Source organism: Chelmon rostratus, chromosome 10 (genome assembly GCF_017976325.1).
Source record: "Chelmon rostratus isolate fCheRos1 chromosome 10, fCheRos1.pri, whole genome shotgun sequence".
In the NCBI taxonomy this organism is placed as follows: domain Eukaryota; kingdom Metazoa; phylum Chordata; class Actinopteri; order Chaetodontiformes; family Chaetodontidae; genus Chelmon; species Chelmon rostratus.
The window spans coordinates 16,395,637-16,410,397 of NC_055667.1; the positions used below are offsets into that span (position 1 = coordinate 16,395,637).

At 42.8% G+C, this 14,761-nt stretch overlaps 1 protein-coding gene across 1 annotated transcript in view; it reads left to right on the plus strand.

Annotated features, from left to right (window-relative positions):
* The first annotated feature begins 1,243 nt into the window (after positions 1 to 1,243).
* The window catches only part of kcnd3 (potassium voltage-gated channel, Shal-related subfamily, member 3), a 91,542-nt gene continuing 78,024 nt past the window's right edge, over positions 1,244 to 14,761 (plus strand). Inside the window, exon 1 of the mRNA XM_041946016.1 lies at positions 1,244 to 2,346. Coding sequence (XP_041801950.1) covers positions 1,244 to 2,346 — 1,103 coding nt within the window. The remainder of the gene's footprint in view (positions 2,347 to 14,761) is intronic.

The following is a 14,761-nucleotide window of genomic DNA, read 5'->3' on the forward strand; positions in this document are numbered from 1 at the left end:
TCATCATTTCTCCCCTCGCATAATGGAAACTGAATGAAAACAGCTGTGGCGCGTCCGTCCCCGGCACTTTTCCGCGTTCACATCAGCAGCAGCGTTCGTCTAACGTGGCTCTCCTCTTCGCTCAATAACTTCTTCTTTCCTGCTGTTCATTTCCCCCCTCAGACACGCTTTTTCACAAATAACCAAACCTACGACCTGGAACTAAACTGCTCTGAAAGAAGGTCGCGTTTCTTTGGATGGAGCGTTTTGAACCGGTGAGTTGTAATCAGCAGATGAGGCTCGTCATATAAACTGTGTTCAGTTCTCAACCTGTTCGGCATATCGCAACCGCTCCTGCTTATTCCGTGTCGAGGGTTGGAGCCAATTTGTGGAATATTAAAAAATGCCTTTTTAGAATCGGGTCACATGCATCTAAATCCAAATTGCGAATTTATTACTATTTATACTATTTTCATTCATTTTGAGCAAGATAAAGACTCGTCTTCTGCTCTCTGGTTGGAACTCAACAGGTTTGGGATCTCTTGCCTGCATCTCTCTCTGAGGAGGGTTGTAGCCTTGTGAATGTGCCTGTTAGAATAGAGTTCAACAGAGAGAACTAGCAGCATTTCCTCTTTAATGATGCAGTTGCTTTGCTGGCTCGCCTTCAGTTTTGAAACTGTAAGATGCAGTGAACTGTGGTCCTGCCTCTTAACTGTAACTCAATAGAGGGGATGTGAGAAATACAGCCTTAAAGCAATTATGGGGAAGATGATGCTCAGTGGAAATTGCAGTATGTCCCTGTAATCATGTTATATATATATATATATATATATATATATATATATATATATATATATATATATATATATATATATATATATATATATAATACACACACACACACATTGTAAAGCTCTTTGTCACTTTAAGTGTGATGTTAAACTGTATTTCCACTGAGGATACTTTTTGCTGTCTCAGCTATAGACTGCCTTGTTAGGATATGAGCTGTAATGTTATTCCTCATCTGTTTCTTCACCATTACGTCCCTCTCTCCTGCACCTCTAAGATTAATTTGTCTTGAATTATTTTTATTTCTCATCAATCGGTCTTACTCTCTTCCCCCTGTTGTAATTAAAGCGGCGCTGTCCTTCCCCTCCTTACAAACTCCCTCGCTCTCTTCCCTTTAGATGGTGAATGAGCTGAAGTCAACCTGGTTGTGAAGGTGCTGGACTTGTTCCCCCCTACGCCCCAAGCCGGACACAGCATGGCGGCGGGAGTAGCGGCATGGCTTCCATTCGCCCGGGCGGCAGCAATCGGCTGGATGCCTGTGGCCAACTTGCCTATGCCAGTGGCGCCCACTGAGAAGAACAAGCGGCAGGATGAGCTAATCATTCTTAATGTTAGTGGACGGCGCTTCCAGACCTGGAAGAACACTCTGGACCGCTATCCAGACACCCTGCTGGGGAGCTCAGAGAAGGAGTTCTTCTACAACGAGGAGACCAAAGAGTACTTCTTCGACCGGGACCCTGACGTGTTCCGCAGCGTTCTCAACTTCTACCGCACAGGCAAGCTCCACTACCCACGCTATGAGTGCATCTCCTCCTATGACGAGGAGCTGGCGTTCTTTGGAATCCTCCCAGAGATCATCGGTGACTGCTGCTACGAAGAGTACAAGGATAGGAAGAGGGAGAATGCGGAGCGTCTGATGGATGACCAGGAGGACAACAAGGACGCTAAGCTGCCCAACATGACCTTCAGGGAGACCATGTGGCGGGCTTTCGAGAACCCCCACACGTCCACCATGGCCCTTGTCTTCTACTACGTCACTGGCTTCTTCATTGCTGTCTCCGTCATCACCAACGTGGTGGAGACGGTGCCCTGCGGCTCGGCACCCAACCAGAAGGAGGTGCCGTGCGGTGAGCGCTACACTGTGGCCTTTTTCTGCATGGACACGGCCTGCGTCATGATCTTCACCGTGGAGTACCTGATGCGCTTGTTCGCCGCTCCTAGCCGCTACCGCTTCATGAGGTCCGTCATGAGCATCATTGACGTGGTGGCCATCTTGCCCTACTACATTGGCCTGGTGATGACTGACAACGAGGACGTGAGTGGCGCTTTTGTGACGCTCCGTGTTTTCCGCGTGTTCCGTATCTTTAAGTTCTCCCGTCACTCGCAGGGCCTGCGCATCCTGGGCTACACACTGAAGAGCTGTGCCTCGGAGCTGGGCTTCCTGCTCTTCTCCCTCACTATGGCCATAATTATCTTTGCTACCGTCATGTTCTACGCAGAGAAGGGTTCAAGCTCCAGCAAATTCACCAGCATCCCAGCCTCCTTCTGGTACACCATCGTTACTATGACAACGCTCGGGTAAGAGCAGAGCAGACACCTCTTTTATCTGGTTGCGAGCGCTGTGTGTGTGTGCGTGTGTGCCAGTGCATGTTTGTGTTTGCCAGTGTGTGTGGATGTGTGTGCATGTGTATTTGCAGTTGGGTTAGTTGTGTGTGGGTAAATGTTTGATCATGATTTGACTTGAGATGTGTGTCTGACTCCAGCTGCACAACTGCTTCAGAGTCGTTGCCAACCTGTGCAAACTTTACGCATAATGACAGGACACTACAGAGAAATTGCACTTTTCACTAGACTGTGTCCACTGTGTTCTGGAGGTATTCTTTAGGGGGAAGAGCAGCCATCAAGACATTTTCTCCCAGTGATGGCTGTGCCATCGCATGCCCTTTATACATCACTCATGAGAGAAAGAGAGAGACACTAAAACATTGGATAGGAAATAGAGAATCTGAGATTATGCCATTACTTCCCTCTCGAACTTGCCCCGCGGTTAGCAGCAACGCTCTTTCAGTCCAGAATGAACTGAAACAGTGACTTTGCATTTTGAGAGCCCTCCTCCTCCTCCTCTCACTCTTTGTGAGTTACACTAGTTGCTGGCCTTGAAAATTAAGTGCCTCTCGGTACAAAGGCTCTGATGCTGCATATCACTCCACTCTCCATTTTAAGAGGCGAGTGAGTGGTTCAGTTATTTGCATTCGACTAACAGGCAGAGATAATAATTGTTATTAGCGCGTGCCTTTAATAGACATGCGTGTTTTTATTGTTTGCTGAATGCCTAATTAACCTGTTGCCTGGGGCTGCTGCTGGCGTTTCCTTTTACATGAATTGGCTTTGATTGAGTTTTAAAAGATGAACATGTGGAGCATTTCGGTGTGTTCGTTTGTTTATGTCTCACAACCTGTTTTTCTTCATTTTTATATCATCATATATTTCCACCAGTCATTTCATGGGAGTGAGGGAAACCACACATATATCATTAATTTTACACTGCGTACACACACTCGCACAGAGTTCTGTTATGCGGCACTATTAGGCCTAATGGTAATGTTCTTCATGAGCGTCCCCTGTTGTGGATGTGTGAGTCAGACTGAGAGGCTGACAAATTGCAGCATCCTGCTAAATGTCAGAGTCACGGAGGCCATAAATGGCTCTGAGCTCATTGCCGTGACACACTTGGCACCCTGTTATCGTGTCCTGCCATTCACAACCTGCCCAGAAGATCTGGTGTTGAGCACATGTTTGATTCTGGATCGGTTGTTTGGTCTGTGCACAGATGAACAGCCACTGAGTTGTGCAAAACGGCACAGGCATCCTCTGCTCTGTTGTCTGTTCATTTTGTGAACACGCAGCAGCTTGCTTTGCTGTCCGTGCTAGTCTCTCACACAGTACCTGCCTCTACCCACCGGAGTGAGACCTGAGACGCTAAACCGGTCTCCTGTTGCTTTTACAGAAGGATCGTGGAAGAGGAGGGTGTGTGTGTGTGTGTTGCTGTTTGTGTATTAAGGGGGGGCAGTTGTTGAGCTTGGCCTCATCAATAAAGCAGGGACCAGAAGTGGGTGTCAGAGTGACTAATGATGTGGCCCACTGCATCTGCTGACTAATGTAAACCTGCCTGACATTCTAGTCTCTGCTCTTGGTTTACGTCATACACACGAACTAACCATATGAACACAGACAATATTTGGCTTTGTGCATGTCTAAACACATAAAGACATATATTTCTGTGTATTTGCATTTGTGGGTTTTCCTTGTGTGGGCGTAAGGCTGTCTCACAGACTCTTCCAGTGGATGTAATGTCGGATCCGCATGCACCATCTTTTGAAGTTTTTTCACTCTTTCCTCCGCTAACTCGCATTGAAATTGGTGGAAAAATATCTTGACTGTCGGCTGTGCAGCAATTTATACTCATCTGACTAAATAAGATGAAAGCAAGTTCCCACAGACAGTGTTTTCCTTGACTTCTTGTCTTCCTGTCTAGGTGCCTCAGGGCTCAGTGTTCTGCTGTCGAGAGTGTGTTCTGCTTTGTTCTCCTCATTGAGATACTCATCTCATCTGCACTCGCATGTTGAATTTACTGCTAACTTGTGAGCTTTAGCCCTGTTATCTGTGGTGCACGCAGAGCAATGCTGTGTTTGCGTCTTTTAATGTTTTTTTTTTTTCTTTTTTGGTGAGTCCGTGTGTGTGTGTGTGTGCGCGTCAGATTGTGGCATGTTTGGTTTTGTGTTTACATGCACACGCCTGTATTCACCAGCTCCGTGACACACAGCAGCAAAAGTGCCCTATATGTGCCACACAGTACATGCTGGTTGCCCGCTGTAGCTTTTTGAGTGTTTTTGTTTGACAGACAATAAGCCGGCCTCAATCAGATCCATAATCCCCTTACAACAATGGGCAATGAAATAGCAGGTGAATAGCTTTTTGAATTGCAGCTCTCCTCTTTCGTCCTGGAAATGAAAGTTTCTTTAATGACGACAGTATGTCAGAAGAGAAGGGAAATGGAGTCTGGGCTGAGAAGAGGGGGAGAAAATTAGGGATAGGGAAAAAGACAAGATTGGACATCTATTTATTGCATCTGACTTTTTAGTTAGATCAGAAGTGCATTACAGTAGGGCTGCATGATATATAAAAGGAAAACTCACAAAGTTCTCATTTTCCATGGCCAATCTACAAGAAAGGTCCGTCTGGTATTACATAATGTAGTCTGACTGAAGAGTATTTGGATACATCACAATTGTGATCAGTTCCAAGTTGAACAGTTCCCTCTCATGAAAGGATGCGAACAACCAAAACTGGCCCGTTTAGTCACCAACCGTACCTGAACATGAGCGCTGCCAGTTTTGGTTGTTTGATCAACTGAACAAGTGCACCCCTTCTCGAGAGCACCTAGTGAACGCTGTGCATGCAGAGTAGGGGCGGGAATATATTTATATATTGTATTTACACTTTTATTTGTAGTCAAGTCCAGGGTTTTGAAAGGACAGTTTTTTATATGTGATTTGATTTGGCACCCAAGTATCGTGATAGTATCAAATCGTGAGATAAGCAATTCTGATTGTTGATTGTGCATAGTCATCTGAATATGAATAACATGTAGCTGGTGAAATTTCCAATATTTTTTTCATATCGCAAAAAAAAAATCCCAATATCCGTTTTTTTCCAATATTGTGCAGCCCTAGATTACAGCATGACAGAATTGCAGGGGACATATTTTGGTAAGAACTGGCTTTTCTGCAAACAAGATAAGAGTCAGAAATCCCCCCTAAAGTGGACCCTACAGACTAGTTCACCTCATGAACAACTGGACAGAGATAGGTTTAACTGCCCATGCAAGTTAGAAAGCCACCGACCAACAGTGCAATCCTCAGAGCCCTGTGCTCACTCTATAGCAGAGCTAAAGAGCTTAGTTCAAATCCTTTAAATGAGGGCCAGGCAGGCAAGCAGGCACACTGTGGTGAGGCTTTAGCTAAATCAGAGACATTTAGGCAATAGGACCTGTGAGGGATTTTGTTCCCCACGTTGTTAAACAAATTGATTTTAACCTTTGTGCGATAATAACTTTGAGCATTTGTCATATTTGGTTGCACCTGTATTATAAACTGTTGTCTGGCTGGGGAGGAGGCAGAGGGGGTGTTTGTGTTTTTGTGAGAGAGGCGCAGCAACTACTAAATATCAGCTTTTCATTAGTGTCCATATAGACTTCATGTTATTGAAGTCTTTATTCACACTGTGAAAGAGGCGCAATAAGATGATGAAAGAAAACTTGTCCAAGCCTGATCCCAGTTCAGCAGTTAATTTTGTCATGATCTCAAACAGACTTTTGTTTTTATTGCATTAACTCATCATGATCTGTTAAGAGAATGTTTGTTTTTCATGTTTACCACTGGGACAAAGTGCTTTAATGGCTTGCATTTTTGATTGTAGTGATTCTAAAATGTTATCACGGCCGAACCTCTAGACGCATTAGCAAATGTTTTCACTTCTTCAACCGCCTCTGTGCTGATTGTCAAGTCGAATATTGTCTAATGAAGGAGAACTTGTGAAAATGTGCCATAAAGATGCCCACTGGCGTTTTAAATCTCTGGAGAAGCTTACCCCAAATACCTCTCTCTGCTGTTAGCCAGACAGAGTAAAAGAGGGGTTTCATTTCCCATCGTAGAAACCACCACCCAGCAGCACCGGTCGCTGTCATCAGCCAGCTGTTGAGACTCAAAAGGGTCCACTAGGCCCATATGTAATGAGGGTATTTTGACTGAGTGAGGAAGCCAGGCTAGTACAATAGTAAGCCACTGTAGCTAACGTACTGTATACACCACTACTGGCTGTGGGAGCGCTGTTGGCTTTCAAACCATGGTAGCCTGGTTCCAGACCTCTGAAGAGCTCCGTATTGTTCAGTGATTCGTGTGGTCGTGTTTTGAGAACCAGTCGTCCAATCAGCTTTGTAGGCAGTATGAAGAATGTTGATGTCATTGCCAGACAAAACCTGCAGGCTACCTACGTACATCCTGTCCAGGCAAAGTCCACATTTAGTAAACATATGTTCACACCAAAATTCTCATCTTAAAATAGGCGATGTTAAACATTACATTACTTGGTTGTAGTTTAAGTGGAAGTCTGGTATTTGCTAGCGCCAGTGAGAGTTTAAAAATGCTAATGGCTAACTAGACGTTACATCTTAGTTATAAATGGAGCCAAATTAAAGTAGTTAATTTAGCTTTGCACGTCAATACATTACATTCACTTATAGTATTGCTAAACTAAGATTAGTTACGTACCAGGATGTTGCTAAAGAACTTGAAAATTATGGTCTGCTTACACACATACATTTCGTTTTTTTTCTTTCTGAGCAAGCTAGCCTTTTGTTAGCTTCCTGCCTGCCATATCAGCGTCAAATATTAAACTTGCAATCGATGGACCAATATGCCAAGACAATCGTGCAGCTGTGAGATAACCTAGAATTTTCCTCAGTTGAAAAAAATCTGAACTTACATCCTTCTTCACAGGCTGGTGAGAGATGATGGGAACTTTGGGCAGTTGCATGCATCACAGTGAAGAAGTGCTTTATTTAAAATAAATGTGTCTCATTCCCTCCGAAAGTGGTTTTTCATTTTCTAGGCCAATATTGTCACAGTTCCACCACTTTCTTTGTCCAAATGGGAAAATAGTACATTCATAGTTCGCATAATCCACTTGAAATTCATGTACTTTTTTTTTTTTTTTTTGAAGCACTTGAAGATCCAGTCATCACCAGGGCGTATGTCACGCAAGAGAGCTGATAAAGAAAGGGGGAATAGTCAAAGATATTGATGTGTGTGTTGACTGATTCACCGTGTCAGAGGTGCGCTCCGGCCCTTAAACAAATAGCACTACGCCTCTGAGTATTGTGTATTTGAAAGGCTTTTGCTTTTTTTTCTAATTCAGGAAACATTTAAGATCTGCATAAGGCTGTAAACTGATACAGTTTATGGTGTATTCGTATTGGCAATAAAAAGCACCTAGTTCCAGTGCTCTCATAAAATGCACTCAATTGAATGCACACTGTTGTTTGCTGTGTTGCATTTGTTGTCTGGTGCATGTGCAGGATGTGAGTTGGGCGTGTCACTTTGGGTGCATGTGTTTGCTTATGTTCACTCGTGTGTTTCTACCCTTCCTCACGACGGCCTGTCACCAAGCTCTGATTTATTGAGCATTTATTTTGGAGCCAACGGCTTGTAAAAAACAATGATCAATGCAGATGAGTGAATATTGATTTGGGCAATAGTGAGAAATGTGGTGGCCATTGTTAGTGCTACTAATTAGATTTTCAGATGAAAGTATGACTGAGAGATGGCACCTAAACATGATGTCACTGACCCTTTATCTTCGATTTATGAGAGCAGTTAAGGAAGTAATTTGTCCATGGTGATTTAGGTCCAGTCTGTTCGTAACCTTTTCTTTTTTTAGGTCAGAATTAGTGGTGTGCTGATCCGTACTCGTATCAATTATGGCTTACTTGGAGTTTGCATAATGACTCCTGAGATCATGAGTGCATGACACCCCTACAGTACTGCAGAGGTTTGGCGTGTAAATGATGTGTGGCTCCATCATGGCTATTGTAAATGCGACATGTAAGAAATGTGAGATCAGAGCAGTCAGGTTTCAGGTTATTTAGAAGCCATGTACCAAATTTAAAAAATGTTCCTTTCAATATCCTCAATTTCATCATTAAATCAAAATTAATTATTCATGAAAATGGTAAGAGTTATTATCATGGGCTTTTCAAGGGATTTACTCATGGAGCTGATATATGGATGTATTCCATGCAACATTTACATTTTACAGTCACAGCATTTGGTAGACACTTTTATCCAGGGCAACTTACATTGCTCCTCAGCATTCATAATTTAGACAGCACCATCAGTTTAAGTTAAGGCAGAGTTATAGAAGCAATCAGTGCTCCAAGTGGGCCGGTACTCACTGCTATGCATTACCGGCACGTCTGCATTTTACTCTTTGGTGTACGGTGACTTTTTCTCGCTCACCAGCACCTCTCACAAGCTGCTGGCACTCTTGTCTGCATTCTCCATATCAGGTTCTCTGGGCGATTTATAATGGTCTGGAATAAACTGCATTACCCAGGGAGGGGGCACTATGTGACGCCCATGTGTTCCTGTTTTCACCTGCCTGCTTTTCTTTGTCTATGGCGGATTTTGCCGGTGAATACTTCAAAGCACATCCTGGCCTGATGACTTCATGGCACCACAAACTGAAGCTGTGTACATAATCAGTTTTATTTTTTTCTAACAATTAAAATAATTGCCCCCTCGGTTTAATATATTTACGTTGTGAACATCAGCAGTATCTTCTTGTATCTTTTACTCACTGTAGAAATTCAGAATGTAATAGGCCCAATTACTGAATTGCAGATACACATGCACACATGCACACACACACACACACACGTAACTTTTCCACTTCAAGCACTGGATAAATCCTGTCATCTCAGTAATTAGCTGACCAGAAGCGCTCGAGGTACTAAAAAGTGAAACAGCGTGTGCTGAACTTGTCTACCATAGATTTTCACTTTAAGTAGCGCATAGCAGCCAGCCACGCTTCTTTAATGTTGTTTTAATGTAGAAAATACTGGACAACAAACTGTTACTGTGCATCAGGGAACCAGCCTGTATCAGCAGAATCTATTACTCATCACAGCACGTAAAACAAAGCATTGAGCGGGTGGCACTCCATTTACACCTGGCATTAAGATGTGATCTGTATCTGGATATTCTATCTGGACAAGGAAAAACACAAATGAACACCAGTGGTATAAATGCAGGGATCAGATGTCATTATCCAGATAGAGATCGCATGTTAATAACAGGTAGAAATGTGGCCTAGAACACATACGCTGTACACCAGACCAGCATTTTTATAGCAGAGATAATTGTTCTAGAGGTTCAGATGTCTGTGACCTTTTAATGGACAGAAAGTCATGGGTCAGAAAATGGCATGTCCTGATGATAGGCCTGTTTTCAAGAAGCTTTCTCTGTGGTCTGCAAGCTTGCACAGTCTTCTTTTCTTCTTCTTCGTCTTCTTTTTTTTTTGTTGCAACAACAAACAGCCGATAAAAGCTGTGCTACAATAGGCATTCGGCAGGAATCCAGCCAAGTCTGCAAACTTTAAGTAACAGTTAAGAGACTGGAAATGATTTGTAACTTAATTTTAATATATCAGGACTTGTCATGAATTATGTATTAATTACTTCTCCTTACGAACACTGTAAGGACACATTTCTTTTTCTTACTCATGAGAAGAATAAAAGCCACATTTGTGTATATCTTTGTTTCTTCCTCTCTTACTGGCTGGAGTGTGAAACCAGAGGAGGTGTATTAAGAAGTCTCAGTAGCACCTACACCTACAGTACCTTTGGCCTCATGATGGTTTCTGTACAATACTAACCTCCAGCTCAACTCTCTTTTATGATGGAGATAGTCTAACACACACACACACACACACACACACACACAGATATACACAAAAGCCTGTATCACAAAAAGTGTATCTCAACTGTGACCTCCCAGCTGTTATTCTCCTCTCAGTTTGTCTTTTCTCACCTTCCCTCACCTCCACCTCAGTCTCCCCTCCAGAGTAAAGAGACATAAGGAGTCCTCCATGCTTCTGCCTCTCGCCCTCTGACCCCTGTTCTCCTTTCCACATCTACAAAAGAAAAGGCAACCGAAAAAGGGGTCACAAAATAGAAATGTCAGCCTGTTTTCACCCCTCTCACCTTAGTTTTTTCCTGTCTCTCTGGTGTGGCTCTTGGGAACCTCGGTCAGTCAGTCTGCCGTTTGCTCCAGAAATTTGGTGAAGACGTTATTGTCCTCTATTGACTGGATTACCAATAGGCCAAAAAAATTCACTTGCCTGAGACATAAATTAATGATTAGTGATTCAGTGCTACTAGTACTAATTAATGTCCTTGAGATTAATACTAACGATGGAAAATATGGATAAAAATTTCCATTGCAGTACGTGTCATTTTTATAGCACAATAACACTTCACAGCGTTTTGTGATATAGTGTTTTTTCTTGAAATGTAGTTGAGAAAACACAAAAGCCAATCATAATAATAATAATAATAATAATAATAATAACTTCAGTTAACCTAAAGGACTTGCAAAAGACAACCTGTAACATAATTTTGGTTTTATGATAACAAAAAATCCAACCCATATTGAATTTTGTGTAATATTTTCATGATTTATTTCCCAACATAGCATGCCAAGAGTATTCAGCATAAAACACATCTCAAGCCAAGTCTGATTGTAGAGCTGAGTACAAGTTTTTTTTCTCAGTGAACATTTTTTGTTGTCTGGTGTGTTATAGTGATTATTACAGACTAACTGGGCTGCATTGAGTTTTATTCTTGCTTCACTTTGACGTCTTCTCCCTCACCCCTCCACCCCTAACCTTCTCTACTTTCTTGTTTTCTTCCAAACTGATGTTTATCCTGAGGCTGTGTGAGTGCTTGTCTACTTTGAAGCAGGTCTAATGTTTACAATGTGTTTGTGTCCCACTGTGAAGGCTATGTTTACATGTTTAGTGTATTCTCTTCTGCTGCTCAGCGTACCCTGCTAAAGTAATTACAGTATGCGCCTCCATATTTAGTTTGTCGCCGTTGATTGCGTGCTATTGAAGTTGATATACTGGCAGAAAAAAATCACTAAAGTAATTTTCCAGGTCTGCGGTTTCTAGGTACACAGCAATAACTCACGATATTTTCATGTTCTGCTCATACGGGTGAATGTAACCTACAACTGCCTCGATCACCGGCGGACACTGTGCCCATTGCCTGGTGGTCAGGCGCACCGGAGCACAAGAGCAGATGACATAAATCTAAACTGTGTGTTTAAATGTTGCACCTGAATGGGAATGTAAAATGGTTCGGCAGCATTTTTGGCATTGTTTGCCGCTGAATGCCATAAAGAACAAGCTCATTTAGCGTAACGAAAACAAGAAGTGGAAGAACAGCTTGAAATGACACAAGCCCAAAGCCCTGGAGTCAAAGTCTGACAACAACTCTTCATTTTGTCAGCATCACTTCTTTGAAGCAAGTGTTTTTTTTTTTTTTACAAACTATTGTTCGATATTTGTGAATTTTGAATTATTGAATAGAGACTCTGGCTGCGTATTTACATGGATGGTGCTGGAATACAATCACATGAATGTGACAAAGATTGAATGATGGCCCTGTTATTGTGATTGCTGATAGCGGATTGAACATATGAAGAGATATGATATAACATATATGCAATGTTGGCTTTTTTTCACTATGAGTCCACAGCCATGCTAGTGGCTCTGTGAGACAGTGTGCTAACAGATAAAAAGTGAAGGCATCACATTACTAGAGTTCATCCTGAGGGGAACATGAATGTCCTGGCAATCCATCCATTAGCCGTCAAAATATTTCATTCAAAAGAGACCACTGAAGTCTTAATCTGGGCCCCTTGGCTGTCTGTACAGAGTTTTGTGCTAATCTTTGAAGTGGATGTTGAGATATTCACAAGAGTCAATAGGATTCATTCTCTGGGGATCATGAGCGTCATTGTAATCCATCCAATAGTTTGACTAACGTGATGAACTGACAGACATACTGAAATAACTCTCAGTAGACTTCTTTTTGGCCACTTTTTCTATTTGGTTTGAATTATAGATTGATATTCATCATATCTGGTTTAGCAGCAGTGACAGTACCAGTATAGTGTATAGTGGCTTACAAAGACATTGTACCCACGGGCCGCCTTAACGTAAACTTTATTTATCCTTGATTACAACAGCAGCTGAAAAATGGCCCAAACTGGTCCAAGAACATCTAAAGAAATCTGCAAACAATCAATAACCACTATATGAAGAATAAATAAGACGAGATTAAACATATCAAAAAGAGAGAATAGTAGCTAGTAGAGCTGATACCTGCTGCTTGTGTTTTTGTGTTGGAGGTCACACAAGTCAATACTGCACCCCAGTCTGCCTTCCAAAATCTGCCACTGAAATGATTCTTTTCAGCTCTGCTAGATGCGCGCTCAGCCCCCCCTGTTTTGTTGTTGGTATGTATTGTACCCTCTTTTCATGCAGGGATCTGGATGGTTGCCCATTTTTTGAAAAGAGATATCGAGCGCCAGGCCTTTCAAGCATTTGCAAAATGCATTTACCTGGCCACCTGTCAGCCAACGGGGGAGTTTGTTGTGGCCAATGTGACTGTGAAGGGTAATTGACAGGGAGGGTCTTTCAGTGAGGTATTTCAAGCATGTACTTTGTTTTGCCACCCCCTTTAGTCATCATTGACGTGCCACGCATGCAAATACTGCCCTTTCGTAGGACACTGTGTCCTGACTAACTTCATCTCAACTAACTGGGCAAAAGTGATTGGAGTGATGCTCAAGGTGTTGACGCAAAAAAAAAAGCTGTATGTCAGACATGTGAACATTTCATCATCGAAGCTGTCTCTCTCTCTCTCTTTCCCCCACCCCCTCCCTGTCTCTCTCTCACTGTCTGTCACAGCTGATTGCCTTCAGCTACGGTCCTTCCAAGCCCACTACAGTCTTGCCCACTCCTCCAATTCAATTACCAGCAGGCTCTCAGTGAGGAGCCTGAAAATGAGTCAGTGATTATCAGTTTCCAGGGTGTTTAGCAGCATCCTGGACAACTGACGGCTGCTGCCCACTGAGTGGGTGTAAAAACGCATGGTGAAAGCTAGCCCGCCACACCAAACCCTGAACCCCTTCTTATCGGTGGACCTTGGTTTCTGAAGGAAGAGTGTGGACTTGTCCATGCAAACATATTAAGGCCAATTTTTAGCCAATTTTTAGCCATTCTACCAGCGTGGCTCTGGTGAAGGCAGTGTCGGTTTATTAATCAGCTGGTGCATCACTTTACTTTATTCATGTACCTGTTTTGAGTATTATAAAAGCTAACCCCTCCATGGTTTGATTTCACTATGTTGCATGAATAAAGGCTAAGAGAACAATTACACCATCACTTAGTGATGCATTGTTGTAGTCGTTTTATTGGAGTGGCCCTTGATTTAGTTGGCTGTGGGCAAACACCAGATTGTAAACAAATATGGATTAGACAGTATTGTGTCCACTGGGCAGACACGCTCATTACCGAGTGGATAATGGGGGCTGAAGTGAATGTGAGTGATAGTTCTCCATATATGTAGGCCAAGTTATAGAAATAAATCGCCTCTCATTTCCCTGTAGAGAATGTGATAAACGCTGTCTGAATGACTCTGATTAATCTTCCCAGACTCGCAGCCAAGGCGTTTGAACAGGTGGACGTCATTGTTCCATTTTTTTTTTCCCCGTGCTCTCACTCTCGCACTGACATACATGCATTTACACTCGCTCTCACACACACCCAGACACACACACTTTCTGCGCGTGTCTATGGCTTTCTGGGCGTACTGTAATTCATAAACTGTGTTCTGTGCTGATTACCCAGGGTGACAAAAGCAATTGTTCTGCTACACTAAATCTGTGTGGATTAATGCTTGTCTCTGGAGCTCTTCCCTCTGCTTCAGTGTATGTGTGTCTATGTGTGTGTGTGGATTGCCCTCACCTCTCTTCTCCTATCCTCTCCAGCCTGACAGGTTTCACTTAAAATGATTGTACTGCATTTCGTGACTTTTGCTTGCTGCAGTTTATCAACAAAATATACTGCCCGCTTAATAATTAAACACTGTGCACAGTACTGATATTGGACTTCTCTCTCTCTCTATCTGTATTACCATTCTTGTGTCTAAACATGGACGTAGGATGTGTCCTTCACAAAGCTAGGAATAAACTTTTTTTTGATCCAGATGTCTTTGGGGGATTACCCGTGCTGAGGGATTAACCCTGCCATGTGCCATCTGACAGCGCCGAGCACTGCGAAGAGCATAAAAGTCAAGTCATGGACT